Source organism: Typopeltis vanoorti, chromosome 14, assembly GCF_054136105.1.
Source record: "Typopeltis vanoorti isolate ZY-2024b chromosome 14, IOZ_Tvanoo_1.0, whole genome shotgun sequence".
In the NCBI taxonomy this organism is placed as follows: domain Eukaryota; kingdom Metazoa; phylum Arthropoda; class Arachnida; order Uropygi; family Thelyphonidae; genus Typopeltis; species Typopeltis vanoorti.
Window position 1 is genome coordinate 112,913,948 of NC_143562.1, and position 19,398 is coordinate 112,933,345.

The 19,398-nt window shown below is 36.9% G+C and overlaps 1 protein-coding gene across 6 annotated transcripts in view; it reads right to left on the reverse strand.

Annotated features, from left to right (window-relative positions):
* The window catches only part of LOC150099843 (protein Gawky-like), a 580,239-nt gene that overhangs the window by 151,257 nt on the left and 409,584 nt on the right, over positions 1–19,398 (reverse strand). For all 6 annotated transcript variants that reach the window (XM_090404074.1, XM_090404072.1, XM_090404073.1 and 3 more), the window contains one exon: positions 16,675–17,363. In XM_090404074.1, the coding sequence (XP_090260200.1) occupies positions 16,675–17,363 (689 nt within the window). The remainder of the gene's footprint in view (positions 1–16,674; positions 17,364–19,398) is intronic.

Genomic DNA, 19,398 nt, shown 5'->3' on the forward strand with positions numbered 1-19,398 from the left:
CAGGTATGAAGGTTATCCACATCAGCGTTTTTCAATGTTGTTCCTTCTCCACTATCACCTCTCTCTTTTTCTTCCTTTCAATTCTTCTATCAAATCAACAATAAAGTTCGTTCAAAGTCACATGCATTCAAAGAAAAGCAAATTCCATTACAGAGATAATACATAAAAAAAAAATAAGCTCCAGACTTAATTTCAGAGCAACTTACAGCACAGATCAATAAAAAAAATAAATAAAAAGAGGAGGAAATTCAGGATCAATTCAGATGTATTATTGTTTCAACTTAATGAATACAGGATTCATGCAGTTGATTCTCATTTTATCAAACTCACAGGGATCACAGTAACAGTTTTAGTAATTTTTTAGCATAACATTGTACCTATTGCATATGTTATTGGGGCTTTTCAGCAGTTTAGTTAGAGTGAGTGCTGACTGCAATTATTGATAATTTTTTCAAAAATGAATATTATGAAAATAAAGTTGTATTTATAAAATTTTCAACCAGCACATCATAAACATGAAATCGCAAATTTGGCTTGTTCTATGAACTTATGCTATGATGTATTATCGTAGCTTTCTTCCACCGTATTCTGTGGTGTGTATCCAGAACTAGTCTGCAACACCAGAGTGGCTATACTTGTGAAACAGGATGTAGTCCTTGTGTTCCGAAATTCTGATATTCGCTGTCCTGCCTGTTTGGCCAAAGTAAGACAGTTTACAGCTGCAAGGGACCTAGTATACACCAGGTAGGTCTAGGGGAAGTGGTTGGTCTTTAGTGGAGCAGATAAGGGATGCCAATTTTCTGTATGGTCAGTAACAGGAGGTCAAGTCATGTTTTTTTAAGATTTTGGTAATTTTTTCTGAGGTGCTTCGGATGTAGGGAATGGTGATGGATTTAGAGTAATCCTTGTGAAGGGGGAGGGTTGTGGTTTGTTGGTTTCAATATTTTTTGGATTTTATGGGGGGGATCACAGCAGACAAAGAATTGGAGAAAATAGGGGTCGACAGATCAAAAAATTCGAAAAATTAAAAAAGAACTCTACCGTCAATCCAAAACTGCCTACCAACACCATAATCAACCTTTTTTCAGTCACCCTGAAGCACTCAATGCACTTTCACGTGGCCACAACTTCGCCATTGCTCCCAGAAAAATACCTAGTGAGGATATTATGATCCAGATCGAACGCGGAATCCGCCACCTTCTGAATCAAATCGCCAACAGTGTAAGACTGGATGTAGCTTATGTCCTCTCCAAAGCAAGACCACCAAAAACCAACATATCCAATAAGGAGTATAAATCTCTGCAGGAAATGAGGAATAATAAAGAAATAGTTATCACCAAAGTGGATAAGGGAAATGCAACTGTAGTACTTAACCAAGACTACACAGGCAAGCTTAATGCTCTTCTATTATATCAGGCTACTTACCTCCCTATCGAATATAATCCCACCAACTCACAAATCAAAAAACTTCACAGGCTCCTTAAGAAGGTCACTTCTTGGTCTGTAGAAGTTACTAACAGATTAAAACCATTTAACTCTATACCCCCTAGTATTTATGGACTCCCAAAAATTCATAAAGAAAATGTGCCATTATGTCCCATAGCGGATGGCATTGATTCCCCCACATACAAATTAGTTAAACATTTGGCCAAAGCACTCACACACTATACTGGCAACACACCATCACACACAAAAACTCAGTCCATTTCAAAGCCAGCATAGAAAACCTTACACTCCAACATACTGACATAATGGTCAGCTTTGATGTCTCCTCCTTATTCACAAATGTCCCACTCAAGGAAACTTTAGAGCTAATCCAAGCTAAATTTCCTCCCGATATCTCAGCCCTATTTCAGTTCACAATGAACTCAAGCTATTTCGTTTGGCAGGGAAAATTCTACAAACAAATAGAGGGGACAGCTATGGATTCACCATTCTCCCCAGCCTTGGCCAATTTCTTTATGGAGACCTTTGAAGAAAAAGCCTTAGCCTCTGTCCCACAAAAACCAACCATATGGCTTCGCTAGGTTGATGATGTGTTTGCTATTTGGCCATATGGCACTGATACACTCCTTCTTAACACACTTAAACAACCAACACCCAAAATCAAGTTCACTCTGGAAAAAGAGGAAAACAACAGCCTCCCTTTCCTAGACACACGAGTCACCCGCCAGCCTGATGGAACCTTGGTTTTCTCAGTTTATAGAAAACCCACCCACACAGGCAGGTACATTCACCAACAATCCCCCACACACACACAATGTGGAGTGGTGAAAACACTATACAACAGGGCTAAACTGATCTGTTCTAACGACAAGGCTCTAAACACTGAATTAAATCACATCCTCAACACCTTTCTCAGCCAATGGATACCTCCCCCATAAAATCCAAAAAATACTGAAACCAACACCCCCCCCCCCTTCACAACAAGGATTACTCTAAATCCATCACCATTCCCTACATCTGAGGCACCTAGAAAAAAATACCAAAATCTTAAAAAAAACATGACTTGACTTCCTGTTACAGACCATACAGAAAATTGGCATCCCTTATCTGCTCCACTAAAGACCAAACACTTCCCCTAGACCTACCTGGTGTATACCAGGTCCCTTGCAGCTGTAAACTGTCTTACTTTGGCCAAACAGACAGGACAGCGAATATCAGAATTTCGGAACACAAGGACTACATCCTGTTTCGCAAATATAGCCACTCTAGTCTTGCAGACCATGCTCTGGATACAGTGGAAGAAAGCTACAATAATACACCGTAGCAAGTTCAAATTTGAAAGACTATTCATAGAATCAGCCTCAGCACTAAGAAACTCTGCAAACCTCAACAAATTTGGTTGCATGAGACTGCCCCAAATTTGGGAGGCTTACATCAGCAGACCTTCAGCCCAATGGCCAAGAACACCTACATAGCCCACTAGGGGGCACCATCAGGACTTTTAGGAGAACAATAGCTTCATCACTTCATTCTCAGTTACTGTGTTGTAGTGCCTACGTGCACGTGCGTTTCTGTAAGTTCCTTTTGAAGATAGCAACGTGACATTGCCGAAATATTGGAAATATTTATTAAAGTGTAATTTAATTCATATTCTTATGTACGTTATCAATTCCTTAAGTGATTTAGTAATGCATTACCAAAGCATAAGCTTGTCTATGAGAATTACCATCATCCACGGAGATTCCATCGCACGGAAGGCCTGCCAATATGGTAAAATGAAGTTGATTTTATTGAAGCAGTTTGCTTCCAATATAGATTTATCAGTAATCTAGTATCTTTGCCATCTACTCTTAATTTTTTGATACATTCTATCAGTTCTTCATGTTCTACATTGTCAAAACCCTTTGTGTAGTCAATAAAACATAAGTAGACTTCTTTCTGCTTCTCCAGATATCTTTCTATAATAGTTCTAACATTGATGAGCCCTCCTCTAGTCCTTTTATTTTGTATTGTGTCTCATTAATTTCCAATTTCATTTAAGTTTATTTTTTTCTAGGAAGATATATAGCATAACTTTTGCTATCTGATTGTTCTGCACTATTCACATTTGATTGACTTAGATTTTTTTTTAGGTACTGGTAGGAATGTCAAGTGCTTAAAATCTTTTGGCAGGGTTTTGTATAAAGCCTTTAGGCATTCTGCCATAATTCCATCCATTCCTGGTTTCAGTTTCCTAATGACGTTTATTACTTCCCAGGTAAGAACAGTAAGCCCCTCCAAATTTTCTTGCAATGGCTAATCTATTCTATCATGATTGTAGAGTTCCTTTGAATACTCTGCCCATCCATCCCTTATTTTGTCTTTCTCCATTAGAATGTTTCCGCTGGCATCTTCAATGCAATGACAGCCTACCCTTTTCTGAGGTTTGCTAGTTAGCTCCCGAATTTTTTCACAGAAGTTCTCGGTTTTGTGTTTTTTGCTCATAAGCTCAATTTTCTTGCATTTGTTGTTGTTAAGCCATAGTTCTTTAGCAATTCTGCATTCTTTCCTGAACTCCCTGTTTAAGTTCTTGTATTCAGGACATTTTTTGAGTTAATCTTTTTCTTCCATTTTCAGTATCTTGTCATTCATCCAGGGTTTATTCATCTTCTCAAATTTGGGAATTGTTTGTTTTACTGGCTTTTTTATGCCCTCTTTAAATTTCTGCCATCTACCATCTATCCTCAATCTCATCTTTAGGGTAAGGATACTTGGTGGAATCAGGAACATTAACAGCAATGGATTGTACAGTTCCTTCAAAACTTTATCTTGTACTTCTTGATTTTTAAGGGAGCCAAGATCATATTTTTTTTTGTGTGTATAGGGTTCATTGTTTTCTTTAATTTTATTGCTGCTTTAATATCACAGGGTTGTGGTCTGATCCGATATTAGCTCACGGGTATGTTTCGGCTTGTAAGATGTTGTTACTCCTAAATCTTTTTTTTAATCATCATATAGTCAATCTGGTTTCTATAGTTGTCTGTGTATTTAAAGTCTTTTAGGAAGTTGAGTAAAAAGAAGTATCTGTTATTATCAGATCATTTTCTTCACAGAACTGTATTGATCTTTCTCCTCTTGGATTTCTATGTCCCAGGCCTTGGTTTCCCATCTTTTCTGAGCATACTTTAGCATTTAGATCTCCCATAAAGTGTCATCTGATTTAGCATTGTTAAAAACATTTTGAATATTTTCATAGAAGTGGTCTACATCTTCACCTGGGAAATCAGAAGTAGGTGCATATATTTGGATGATAAAAATATTAAAAGATTGGGCTGCAATTTTTAACACAATTGCTCTGTCACTTATGGGCCAAAATCTGAGTAAGGATTAGGCAATCTTATTTTTAGTGCAAGTGCTACTCCATTCCTATGACTGTCTCCACATGAATATATAATTGAATGACTGTTGATTTTTCCACTATTAGTCCATTTGACTTCACTGATACCAGCAATGTCAATTTTCATTGTTTCAAGTTCCTGTATAAGGTTATCTAACTCCCCAGCTTCATATAAGGTCCTTACATTCCAAGTTGCAAGCCTTAAAAGAAGATTCTTGAATTTTCAGACATGAAAGATCAGGAGATACTATCCCCAGAGTGTTTAAGGCATCCTCTTCATATGCTATTTTTCATAGTATCTCTCTCACATTCCCCAGTTTCTTTTTCTTCCCTGTAATATTTCCAGGAGACAAAAGACAGAGGGTCCAATCTTGTTTCTATTGCTTATCCATACCAAAGGATATCAAACCTGGAATCCCCACTTTATGATCTGCTCTGTCTCAAGATTTCTTGACTTCACTTTATAGTCTTCATTTGATGATTCTGCACTTCTAATTCAGACAACCATGCTACCCTCGTTTGACTACTAATATCTAAAATTGATTTCATATAGTCTAATTACTCAAACTTCCTAGAATAATAACATTCATAACATAACATGGCTCCCCTTCTCTGTCTTCACAGAACAAGCTGCAAGTGAAGCTGAATTGTTTGCTATCATTCATGATCTAATGCAAATTGCTAACCTCCATCACCACCACCAGATAATCCCCATCACTCTTCCAACACCATGGAAGTTTTCTTAAACAGCTCTCCCCACAAACATGCTGTAGATGTTTGCTCTTCTCTTAACAACTCCAACCTTTATGTTATCCACATTTCCTTTTCTTTCAAGTACAAGACAGTCTTGTACTCTATGGCACTACAATAATGCCAAATGAATGACCTTCAGGATTTCTATGTCAGTTTTCCATGACCTGAGGGCTTTCATTCACTATTCCAGTGCAAGCTTCCTGATCTCTACCTAAGCCTTGTTCTCTAAAAAAATTGTCCCTTTGCAGTCAAACCCATCGGCAAGTGCATCTTGCCATGTAACAAGTTGTGTTTGGAGCAGGTATAAATTGGAGGAATATGAGGTTCCTGACTCAGTGCAAATCTGTCCGGGTACCTACAAGAAGAGAACTGACAGAGTTTGCAACATGTGTTGTGACAGCATGCCATTTTGCAGGCCTATATGTTTGGCAAATTGGGCCATCTCAGGTCAACAATCATTGATATCAATACTGAGATGGAAGTACAGAGAGTCAACTGGAAGTGCTACCTGCAGTAGCACTTGCAGCAGTGTCAACACCACAATCACCAAACGTGACGGTAGGGTGCTAGGAAGGATTATATGTTAAAACTGTCATTCCTCAGCCGACACTTCAGAAATGCCACTGCCTTATCCTACATCCGTGGCACATCAGAAAAAATAGCCAGGCCTCAAAAAAGTACAACCTCCACATAGCGTTTAAGCCCCACCGTAAACTTACTACCAGTGGCAGCCCGTGAAGTTTCAAGTGGGGGTGCTGCCTATACAAAATTTTTTTTTCAAAAAAAATCACTTTTTTTCCTAATTAGTAACCAATTTATTAATAAATAAATCTACAGATTTGTTTATTAATAAATTGGTTACTGATTAGGAAAGAAATAATTTTTTAAAAATTATTTTGTATAGGCATTTTACATTATTTAAACTTTTTTTTAAAAAAAATCACTTTTTTTCCTAATTAGTAACCAATTTATTAATAAATAAATCTACAGATTTGTTTATTAATAAATTGGTTACTGATTAGGAAAGAAATAATTTTTTAAAAATTATTTTGTATAGGCAGCACCCCCACTTAAAACTTCACGGGCCGCCACTGCTTACTACCTTTATCTGTTCCACCAAAGATCAGTCCCCTCCTCTCTCAGTGTCTGGAGTATATAGAGTACCCTGTCCCTGCAAGCTGGCTTACTTCGGACAGACAGGCAGATTGGCAACTATCCCTTTAGAAGAATATAAATCATACATCTGCAATCACAACTATGGCCAATCTGGCCTTCCCACAGCATCTCTTGGAGAAAAACCACCACAGTAAACTGAAAAAAGAAAGACTGTTTTTAGAATCTGTGGCGGCACTCAGAAATCAACCGAATTTAAATAAATACGATTGCATAAAACTTTCCCAAAATTTGAGATACATTTATTATCTGAGATCCCATGTTACATCCTAGGCCACCTACAAACATCAACAGAGGATGCACCACCTAGATAGGACTTTAGTCACCCATGTGTTTCACTTAGTATTATATTGTATTTGAGTGTGTTGTTACAAAAGTTATTTGTAATCCCTGAAGATGTCTAAGTGACTGAGAATGGAAGCATTAAAATTAGTTTTAATCCTTTCCTAGTGCTGAAAATATTTCATTAAACCTCCATGATATCTGAACATTCTGGACAATACATTCCCCTTTGTGGTGTTTCTATGGAATTGACCATTGTCTCTTTCAGCAAGACATTGCACCGTGTCATAAGGCTACTGCTGTAATTGCATGGTTTGTGGACATGAACATCACCACAGTTGACTGGTCTCCACAGAGACCTTATCTTAACCCTACTGAACATCTATGGGATATACTGGAGAATTGGGTGAGATCAAGGATGTCTGCCCAACAACAGTTCAGGACCTCATTACATGCCAGGAAGAATGGTCCAATATTCCCACTGATTGATATATCATGCATTTGTGGAAGTATGCCCCATAGGATTGCTGTAGTCATCATATTAAGGTGGCCACTATGGTTGTTTGTTCCTCACATTATGTTGTCCATTGATTTCTTTCCAAGTAGTATACATCAAACTGGCTTATATTTTCTCTTCATTTCATCTAATTCTGTTCTGTTTAATGTCTGTCCAAAGTTTCTTCAAAAGCTGAAGGCTGCATTTTCCAACGAATAAATACGATCCTCAGCTTTTGAAGAAACTTGCTAATATTCTTTCTCTCTTCTTCACCAAACACACTCCAGTTGTGTCTTGTAAACTCTCATGCATGGACAGACAGTATTTTTACTGTCAAATAAGCATAGTTTACACTACATACACTAGTGTCCAAAACCTAAGGACAAACATTATTTCCAAAGATTACAACAGCAAATTCAGATGAATCAGCTTGTGGCAATTTCAAATAGAAAGTGGGTATTCAAATCTTTGAATCACACAAAGCGATCATGTGGTACCACTCAACAGGATAAAAGGCAAAAGACCGTGCCAAGCAATTTGTGTTCGAAGAATTATTGGAAAGCTTGAAGTAGGCTGAAAATTTACTAACATTGCCAGAGAATTTGGAATCTCGCATAGTGTTGTATCCAGGCTCTGGGCAGTGTGTCAATCAATGGGATGTGTTCAGACATTTGCTAAGAGGTTGCCTCACTCTACACAGAGCATGAGGACAGAATTTTGGTTATAACAGCAAAATGTAATCAATGCACCACGGCAGGTCAGCTTGCAATAATAGGTATGTGGATATTTCGACAAACTGTGGCAAGACATCTGCGATAAGTAGGCCTCTATGCCCAAAGGTCTCATATCTGCATCCCTTTATCACCAAGCTCATCATAGAACACATTTTCAGTGGTGTTGTATCCATAAAAACTGGACAAGACACCAATGGGCTAATGTACTCTTTACAGATGAGAGTCATTTTAGTCTTTCCTTCGATTCTAGATAACACTTGATTTGGTGTGAAAGTGGAACTGCAAGAATGTTCTTGAAAGGGATAGATACAGTGGTATCTATCCCTTTCAAAATTCCCTTAAAGAAAACAAACAAGGCCTTATCCTTGCTCTGAAGTAAGAGTGGACAGGTTTGCCTCGAGAACTCTTGAATCACTTGGTGCTAAGCATGATACAACATAGAGAGAGCTGCAATGAAATTCAGGGTGGACATATTTCATACTGAAATGTCTCTCTGCACAGTTTTCTGTAAAAGCTGGGACCATGGTGTGGGAAGGCATTATGCTTAATGGATGCATTGAGCTACAAGTGCTGAAAAAGGGACTATGACTGGTAAACGATATTGAAACAAAGTTCTTCAACATCATGTTCAATTGTTCCGTGGTGCTGTATGTGAAGAATTCATTTTTATGGATGACAATGGAGACTGATTGTATTAATCGAATATCATCTGGAGACTGATGATATTAATCGAATCAAGTGGCCAGTACCTCTCAAGATCTCAATCCCAGAGAACATGTTCGGAACACAAAAGGGAAACGCAATGTTGCTCAAAATTCCCTTCCAGAAAACAAACAAGGCCTTAACAGGTTTGTCTTGAAAACTCTTGAATCACTTGTTGCTTAGCGTGATACGACGTAGAAAGAGCTGCAATGCAATTCAGGGTGGACATATTTCATACTGAAATGTCTCTCTGCACAGTTTTCTGTAAACACTACATGTTAATTCCTTAACTAAATCCTTAGGAAATTTGTAACTTTTGCTAAAGACTTATTGCAATTTAAGTTGTATGAAATTTAGAACACTTTTTTTTGTGTGTAATATAATTTATTAGTATGTTGGCAATAAATTCTTGCCTACATTTGGCTGTAGTTATGAAAATGTTTTATATATAGATAAAAGTCAGTGGCATTGCATGCTCATTTAGGTTGGGTGTGCTGTCATGTGGCTTATGCAACCCACATTACAAAATGTGGGTTGCATAAGCAACATGACAGAAATGCAATCAATTTGACCATATGACTGCATTGTTATTGATGCATGGGTATTTTAAGGGTGCATAGCAAATCTGCACTCATCTTAACTGGTATTTCACATGTGCCATTTATGTGAGAAGCACAAAGGGTTTATGCTTCATAGTGAGATTGGATTATCTTTTTCAAATACTAGAGCGAGACAAGGATAATTTGAATTTTGATATAATTTTTAAATACAGCCATATAATATGCACAGAAATCAAAAAAGTAATCACTTGGGAAATTATTTTTCCAGATTGAACCAAAGAAAGGCTGAAATAAGCTTTTTATTATTTAAGGCTATTTTGCCTGCTTTTGTTTAGGAGTGCTCCTTTTTTTAATGTCATTGGCTTTTTACTCAAGAATTCTTAGGGCATTGCAGATGTAGTTTTACAGACAAATATATGTAGCATAATAGAAGAAAATTCTCACATACCTTATCTTGGATGTTGTTGCCTGTCTTCTTTCTGCAATGTGCATACTACTGCTGTTATGGTGTTGAAAGGGGAGTGGGGGGTTGGCAATGTTGGAGAATTAATTTGAAAAAAAAAAAAAAACGTTTTTTTTTTTTTTTTTTTTTAAATACAATATATACACATATTATATTTAAGGGTGAGAAAGATGAAAAAGGGACTGAAATTAGAAACTTTTTTTTAGAGGAAGGGGGCCACGGATAGGGTTGATGGGGTGTGAGCCGTTTCGACCGCGTGGGGCTTCATCTGAACTCATGGAGGAAGTGGATGCTGTGTCATGTCGTCTTGGTGTTTCTGCCTTTGAAGTGTTCGTTATCGCCTATTGGTCGGGGTTGTGACCCAATTTTTATTTTGTGGCACTTCCAACACTAGGAGATTACGTAGGGTCGGTGGACATTGAGTTCTTGTCACATTTTATAGTTATCGTTTCCGATATTCTAGCATTGTTTTGTTGTCTTGTCTGTCTATTATGATTGCCTTGTAGATTTGCGGGGTGTGTTTCTGTTCAAGGGCGTCAGCTGCTATTTCTGTTTTCCCTGTACTTTGTATTCTATTTTTCTTTTTGATGTTGCATTTTTTAGTGTTTCAATGTTCTGGAATAGGGATGTTACAGTCACGGAAGTGTTCTTGTAGTCTTGCCCATAAAGACCTGATGGTAGAACCTGTGTAGGTGATATCACAGTCTTTTTGGCAGGGAAATTTGTAGACTATGTTGTGGTGTTCTAATATTTCTTTTTGTGTGTGAGATTTGGTGGGTTTTAGAAGGTTTGCCAATTTTTGGTTTGTGATGAATACCAGTTTGTAGTCTGTATGTTTGAAAATGTATTTGTAGGCTTTGTATGTGTTCTGGATGTATGGCAGTTTGATGATTTTTTGTGTTGGGAAGTTTATTTTGGTTGTTGGGTTGTTTTGACGGGATTTTGCTGTCCTGTTTGCATAATTTATTAGTTGTGTGGGATAACTGCGATTTTTAAAAATCTGTGTTGAGATAATTATGATCAGTTGAAAATTTGTAAGCATTTATGAATTGTGAGAGGATGACCGATTTTTTAACAGAATATGGATGGTATGAGTAGAAATGGATGTAGTTTACGATATGCGTGGGTTTGTGGTATATTTTCGTGGCTATTTTGTTGTTTTTTTCTGATTAATGTGAAGTTTAAGAAATTGATGGATTTGTTCTGTTCGGTTTCTATAGTGAATTTTAGAAATTACTTGTCTATATTGCTGTAACTGTTAAGGGATGCTTGTGGGGTGATGTGTGTTTGCTCTACAATGCACAGAATATTGTCCACATATCTGCCATAAAAGGTGATATCGGGGGGGGGGGGGGGGGGGGGGAGTAGGAGTGATTCTATGTGTGCTAGGAAAATAAACTTGTTTTACTTATTTATATACAAGTTTCAACCTCCTTTGACTATAATCAATCACACAATCCATGAAAGCTCTGTCAGAAAATGGGAAATTCAGTATATCATCAACACTGTTTCCCATTGTAAATATGGGCAAAAAAGTTATAAATTATTTATAGAAAATTACTTGTCTATATTGGTGTCCTAAACACATCAGTTCAAACTTCATGCACATAAAACAGATGAAACTAAAAAAAAAAAAAAAAAAAAAAAAAAAAAAAGCAACTCATGACAAATGACGGCGTTCAATTGAATTGGTTGACACAATAACCAATCACACCCAATGATTTCTAGGTGTTATTGTCTCAGCACTCACCGTGCCTCGCCTTCTGGGTGGTTTAAAACCACTGGAAAACTAAAAATTTGACCATCTGCACCATCTGTTCAAAGGTGTATGCATTTGTGACCACATGCCTAGGCTATTAATATGAACGTGATGCAATGTTTACAAGTCAAAAAATGTCTTGAAGTGTTAGCATATTGTGTTTAATTTTAGGAATCACACAAATCCAGGAAATAATTAGAGGAATAAATTCAATAATATAATATCGGTGATAGTGCTATTCTGGATGCGTACTGCCACCATGAATATTTGCTCCTGGTAAAAATGTAGTTTGTCCTTAGCTTTTGGGCATATGTGTGTGTGTATCAACTGTGAGACACAAATGGCCTCAAGGTCTATAACTTAACAGTACTCTGTGTGTGGGCAAGTGGTTAGAGACAAGACAGGAAACTGTTAATGTCTTTCTTGAAGAGCTGGGAGTTGTATGCATTGGTTGAAAACACTGGGTAAGACCAAAGAATGAAGGAAGAAAATTAAAAATTCTTTGATGAGTTTGGAGAAGAACTGTGAAAGGATGTTGATCAGAAAGTACCTGTGTTCATGTATGATTAGAGGAATGGTGGCCAATTCAGTAGAGCAGTGCCCAGAAATAACATGAATGAAGAAAAACTATAGTTCGCCCACCGATTAGAGATCCCTCGATACTTCTGCGCATGTCAGAAAAAGGAGAATCCATTCAGATAATAGGGTAATCAGTCTGTCTTCTGGGATGAGTTTGTTTATTATTACAGGTCGGTTGGAAAATTTAGCTTTTCTTTTACGAACATTGCTGTTCTTAAAGTGTAACTATTTTGCTTGTATAACAATTGGAAAAATGTACGTAGAGTGTTAACAAAACTCAAAAAGGTATAGCATAAAACAAAAATGTAACTAAGTTTATTTTTAAGAAAGTTTTCTATAAAATAAAAATAATTATACAGAAAAACAGAATTTTTTTCAAATGAACTTAAATATTCTAAACTTACAGTTGAGAGAACTGAGACACTTTAATGTCCTAAACTGATTAATTATTTATGACTTGTTGTGACTTTTAACAAACCCATGCAAAAAAAAAAATGCTGAAAAAATACCATTGTCAAATCCTTTTAATCTTCAGAGTCCTCTTTAGACTGCCAACATTTTCCATAAGTTAAATTACTATCAATCCAAGTTTCATCTAGATACACAATCGGTCTTTTCTCCTCCCTGAAACGTCTTATTGCTCTCAAATACTGCGTTCTAGATAAAATAATATCACTTCGCTCCATGATAAGTTTCCTTTTATTCCTAGGACTTTTTAAAACAAAATCCGATTTCATGAAGTATTTTCCTTAAAGTTTCTCTTTTCCAAAGAAAATTAATTTTTTCTTTAAGCACAGGAATCAATTTCGGAATAGTTGGCACTCTTTTCTCGACCACGTAAAATTCGTGAAAAGTTCTTATAATGTCAAAATCATTCAAAGCTACGGTTTCGATGGTTTTCTTTCTCTAGTGATTTTTTTAGGCGATTTAAATTTTGGCTTACCTTCACCTTTTGATCCCCTACGAATTCTTTTAACAGTCGACCCCGATATGCCCGCAATTGCACATTTTGACTTGAGAAAGGGGAAAACAAGGAGACGGCCTTCTGACGATTCTTTTTCGCAGAATGTCAGCACGTTATTCAATATTCTTTTGCAAGAGCTACTGAAACGTTTAACAACAGAACTTGTTGACTGTACTGGATCCATCATACAAATTAATAATAAAAAAATAATGCAAAAAAGCGACAACAAAAATCAAGCTAGTACTAGTACAGCGACAGACAAGAAAGCATATGATTTCGTATGTTGGCGACCAATTCGTAGGCGACCATCCTTCATTTCTTTTTCCCCTTCAGCATGAATCGACTATTCTTGGCAAAATTCCAAGGAGAGACCTGAAAACGGTGGGCGAACTATAATAGAAAAAGTTACTGAGAGAAGGGTCAACTATTCTTCTGGATACAATCAAACATTCCGAAGTTTTAGCACACCACCCCACACATGAGAACACTACTGTAAGGTTGGGTATATGAAGTGTTGTTGAGCAGAAGACAAGTATGATTTAGAAGAAAAATGAATATGAAGCTTTCTGGAGGCTGCAGATGCTACAGACGTGAGTTTATGCCAGCATAGGCTAGATGTGAAAACCAACCCAAGATCTTTAATGACAAATATGAAGATAATACTGTGCTAAGCATGTCAGGATTTTGTTTTGGTAGCATTAGAATTCACTAAATTATTTTCACTTCACCTGAGAAAAGCAAGGCAACTGGTATTTAATGCATTGGTTACAGAAAAAGCAACGCTCTAAACAGGACTGGATATTAATGAGAGAAAATGATTACTGATGCATAATAAGAAAGCACATGAGCAAAGGTGGTAATCTAGCACTGATGGAAAATTTGATGAAAGGAAGCCATCCACCACGACATGCAACGAATAACAAGAGAGAGAGAGAAAAGAAGCTCACAATCCAATCACAAAAGGGAGGAGGAGCCCACAAGATGGCAACTTGATGAGAATGCTATCATACCAGACTATCAATTACCTTGGAAATATCAATAGCGACTGAGAAATTCTGTTTTTTCTTTTCTTTTTTTCTCCCTTTTTTTCCTCTTCAACTATAGCAACCTTCACCTTGTTTAATATCTGTCCCAAGTGAAAATCATTTTCAGATCAGCAAAATGTGTTAACCTGATTAAAAAAAAAAAATCCTCTAGAACAACTTTTCTAGTTGTTGTTCATATGTACATCAGATATCCAGTTTCTGAAACTCACCTTTTACATAATGCCATTGAATGTATTTTTCCATGTATAAGATGATAATTTTTTCTAAAATTTTTAGACCAAAAATTGGGGGTCATCTTATACACAGGGGGTAACCGGTTGAGAGACCCGCAGTTACCATAGCGAAACTGCCTGTATCTTGTCTCCACGAATAGGCTTCTGCCAACCACTTGCCTTTGTTAACTCTGTCGACTGACATCATTAACGGCCGATTCTGAATAAATCACTCAGAACTTTGAAAAAATTCATACGTCTGCAACTCGTTGGCAGAGTAAGTTAATGAGCACTAGCTGAACTTTGAGCACTAAGCCCATAAAAATGTCCAAAAATAAAAAACGATGAAGAAAATGATATGCCTGGAACTGAGAGTGATGCATAATTTCTTAGTATGTATCTTAGAAATATTACCTAATTACTAAATATACTTTGAATATTTAAAAAATATCAAATGTATTCTGTTTTATGTTTAAAATATTGATTTCTTAATTTGGGTTCGTCTTATACACGGAAAAATACGGTATATACCTAACACTTAGAATGAATAACAACAGATACAGCCAAGCAGGTATAGCAATTAGTGGAACAGTTCACCTCTAGTAGAAAATGTGCAACTATATCACTGATCTGACAGGAATGAAGATTCTCATTTACTTAATGATTGGATTTCACCATGGCAAAGTCATTAGATATGTAATATTCTGATACTATTATAAGTACATTACATTATTTATAAATGAGCATAAAAATTAATAACATTTGTGTATGTTTAGTTTTGATTTAAATATTTTTTATGGCTTATTTATGCATGCCACTTTTATGTTCATAATTTCTGCCTTATTTCCCTGTACTCAAAAATAACAGTAAACTCAATGTTTAATCAAAATTAGACATTTTCATATAGAAAATACCAGAGAGATATTTCATCATAAATAAATCGAAGTTTAAAAATGACAGATGTAGTTTTACTCCAGCAGAGAAGAGCAAAATGAGAAACAAGTCTTCATAAAAGAAATTTACTACAAATAAGAGGTAGACCAAAAATCTAGTATACAGTTTCATCTTATAATTTAAAAGATGCCATTTTATGTTTATATACATATATACATTATATACACTGAAGTGCCATTAAATTAGGAATAGGAGACGCTATGCAAATTCTGTAACGCAACTCCTGCATTTGTGTGCATGCATGGCTGAAACAGCGATATATTCAGCTGTCAGCGTTGGTGTCCCCAAGCATTCGTTATGAGAAGTGTAATGGGAAAGGCATGGGATTTAAATGCATCTGACAGAGGGCAGATCATAACTGCCCAATGGGTGGGTCACTCAATCTCCGAAATTGCCAATGAACTTGGATTTTCTTGTACAATAGTTTCAAGAGTGTTCTGGGAATATAAAAATTTTGGCAAAAAAACAAGCACCAGACAAACTGCAAAGGGAAACCAGGCTTGAATGATCATGGGCTTCGCTGTGTGACTCGCAAGAAGGGCCAGACATCATCTGAATGATTGTTCCAGCTAGAAAGTCAGTGCAGTGTTTACTTCATCGTCTCGGCTTTAGGAGCTGCTGTATGAGAGTCCCACTTCTAATGCCACAACACTTGGCTGAATGCCTTGCCTAGGCTAAAGACCATCGAAATTGGCAACTAATAGCCTGGAGTAATGAATTGCAATTTAAACTTCACAGCACCAATGGGAGACTGAGGACATGGCACTAACCCCTTGAAGCCATGGATCCTGCATGTCAGGTTGGAACTGTACAAGATAGTGGTGGCTCAGTGATGGCCTGGGGTGTCTTCAGTTGGAGATCTTTAGGACTTTGGTACATGTACAAAATAACTCTGTGCATCCTGGTACATGGAACTCATTGCCGATCATTTATATCCATCATGCATCTCAATGAAGATACCATCTACCAGCAAGACAACTGTTCATCTCATAGGTCCAGGCAGGCTACTGCTTGGTTCCAGGAGCATTCTGTTGACTTCGAAATAATGAAGTGGCCACCTAGAAGCCCCGATTTAAAATCCATCAGTAATTTATTATGACAGTAGGGTAATAAATTTAATCACATCGTAAATTAACAAATAAAATTTGATGCTAACAAAACGAAATTTTACTTGCCTGTTTAGTAGGTCCACCCCAAGTGCTGGTATCAATCTGGCCATCTCCCCAGCTGGAACTTGGTCCCTTTGGTTTGGCACCCCAGTAAGCAGACATAGGACTAGTTGGTTCTCCCCAGACTCCACTGAAGGCACTGCCAGGTGTACTGGGAGTGCCAGGTACACTCTTAATCTGAGTTGGAGTGTGTGGATCTTCCCAACTACCCAATCCAGGAGAATCACGGTGAGGTGGCATATCTGTCCAACTTGTACCTCTGTTTAGAGGTGGTGGTTTTCCCCACATTGTCGTTCCCATGTCTGGTTTATTATTAGATGTAGCTCCAGATGGCAATCTTATCATCCCTGGGCCAGTAGGTGGCATTCCAGAGGCTCCATTTCCAACAGACACAGATGGCATTACCACACCAACAGGAGGATTTCCACCACCAACACCACTATTTATAATTGGTTTGGCAGCAGGCATATCCTTCCAGTGAGATACTTTCCCCTGTCTCATTGGATTTCCCCAAACTGCTGTACCATCATCATAATTTGGAACTGGACGGCGTGCTGTTGGAGGTGATGGTTCCTCCCATCCTGTAGGCTGAATATCCTTCTTGGGCGTTGAAACTGGAGACCATGTGCCAATGGTACGTGGTTTATTCACAGGAGGTGTCCAGACTGAAGTTCCATTATCTGGAGCACCACTATCTGTTAAACAAAATAAGAATTCATCACAAATCTCAAGTAACATTAAGCAACATCTTAATTTATTGAGTCTATTAAATGATAAAAAAAAAAGAAAAATCATTTAATGCTAATGTAAACAATGTATATCCGTGACAGGATTCCTCAAGGTGTATACAGAATACTATGATAGTACGTAATTAAGTTACCATTATCATAAACTTACTACATTAATACTGGAAATCTTAAACTCCAAACAAGTCTCCAAAGTAGATATTAATAAGTACACAGAACAACAGAAATTGTAAAGAAGATCAAACCAAATTGATTCTAAGTAATGTTGGATGTACAATTTTAAAATTGGAAGTGTTATTTTTACTCAGCGATGTGTAAATGATCATATAAGTAAGCCAAACTTGAGCTGGGCTAAGTATTCAAGGAGAAAACTGTCAGTTAAAAACTCTGTAAAATGAATTATCAGCAAAAAAAAAAAAGCATGGTTCAGGGTGTTTATCAAATTACTGATATGTACCTTTAAGGGATGTACAGAAACTATGAAGTTAATGAACCAAATTTTCTCCAAATTAGCTGCATCACGAAAACATCAGCTGCATTCTCTATTGAGAATATAGTTAATATTTTCCATATTTCTGCTCTTTTCATGGGCCTCTCTGCTTATTGCTGATTCAGTGCTAGCTATTTCTCATGATGCACAGCTATGTTGTCAGATATTTTTCAGTCTTCTAAGGCAATAACTGCACTGATTTGCCTAAATTTTGTCCTTCCAGTGTCATTCTGGTATCAAGTATGTTTTGCTGACCTTTTCTCTCCCAAGGTTAAGTAACCATACAACCTTAGATTAGCTCTGCTCACATATTCTTGAAGCAAATAATGTCACATTCCTTTCTAGTACCTTCACTTTGCATACAATACAGAAAATGATGTAGTCTGTTTGCTCACTAATTTTTCTTAGAACTCTTATCTGTGATCTCCATTTTTAACTATTCTTTTTTTTTTTTTAAATCCAACTTTATGATTTACAAGTTAAAAATGCTTTGACACCCAGTAATACTGCTAGTTTGTTTTCTTGTGGCTAATTTTTCTGTTCTGTATAAAGTTATTCAAGGTATCCGGAGAGTTCATCTAAAAACAGTTTACCGAAAGACAATTCATCGAAAGCAATTCACCAAATAAACAATTCATCGAAAATCAGTTTATCGAACAATTAATCGAAAAAGCAATTCATCGATGAGCAGTTAATCGAAAAGACAATTGATCGAAAAACAACAATTCATCGAAAAATGAATTATAAGGTGTGTGGGGGCGAAGATGTGTGTGTAATTTTTTATTTTTATTTTTTGTTTGTTTTAGATTATTTTGAGAGGTATATATCTTTTAATTATCCTACTATTTATAACTACTATTTATCCTACTTCGTTCGGAAAGCGATTTTTTGGCGGGGCATATTGGTCAGTGAATGATATCCACTGAGGCAGGTATAGTTGAGATGTTAAAAGAATATTTCATAAAGGGATTTCATCCTCATGAAATTTTTTAGCTCATATTCTAACCGTTGATGAAACATGGCCTTGTCACTAAGACCCAGAGAACAAACAACAGTCAATGGAGTGGAGACACAAAGGTTTCCATGGCCAAAGAAGTTTCGAACCAAACAGTCAGCAGGGGAAGTTCTTGCCATTGTCTTTTAGGATATGGATGGTGTAATCCTTACCTTACCTCAAGAAAGGTGAAACTGTTACAACAGCTCTGAAGGAATTGAAGGAGGTACTGAAGGAAAATCGTTTCGAGAAACTAAGCAGAGGCGAGTTGCTTTTGCAGGACAATGCACCTGCTTATGAAATCCAACAGACAATATACGGCTTGGGATTTCAATATCTACCTCAAACACCATATTCAGCAGGACTGGCCCCAAGCCCAGCCCTAGAAATTTTGTCGCCAAGTGCAGTAGCATATTTTTCCGCCCCTTCCCCTTAAAAAAAACTATTTTAATGACGTCTTAAAAGCCATGATATTAATCTAGGCTTCAACATCTCTGATC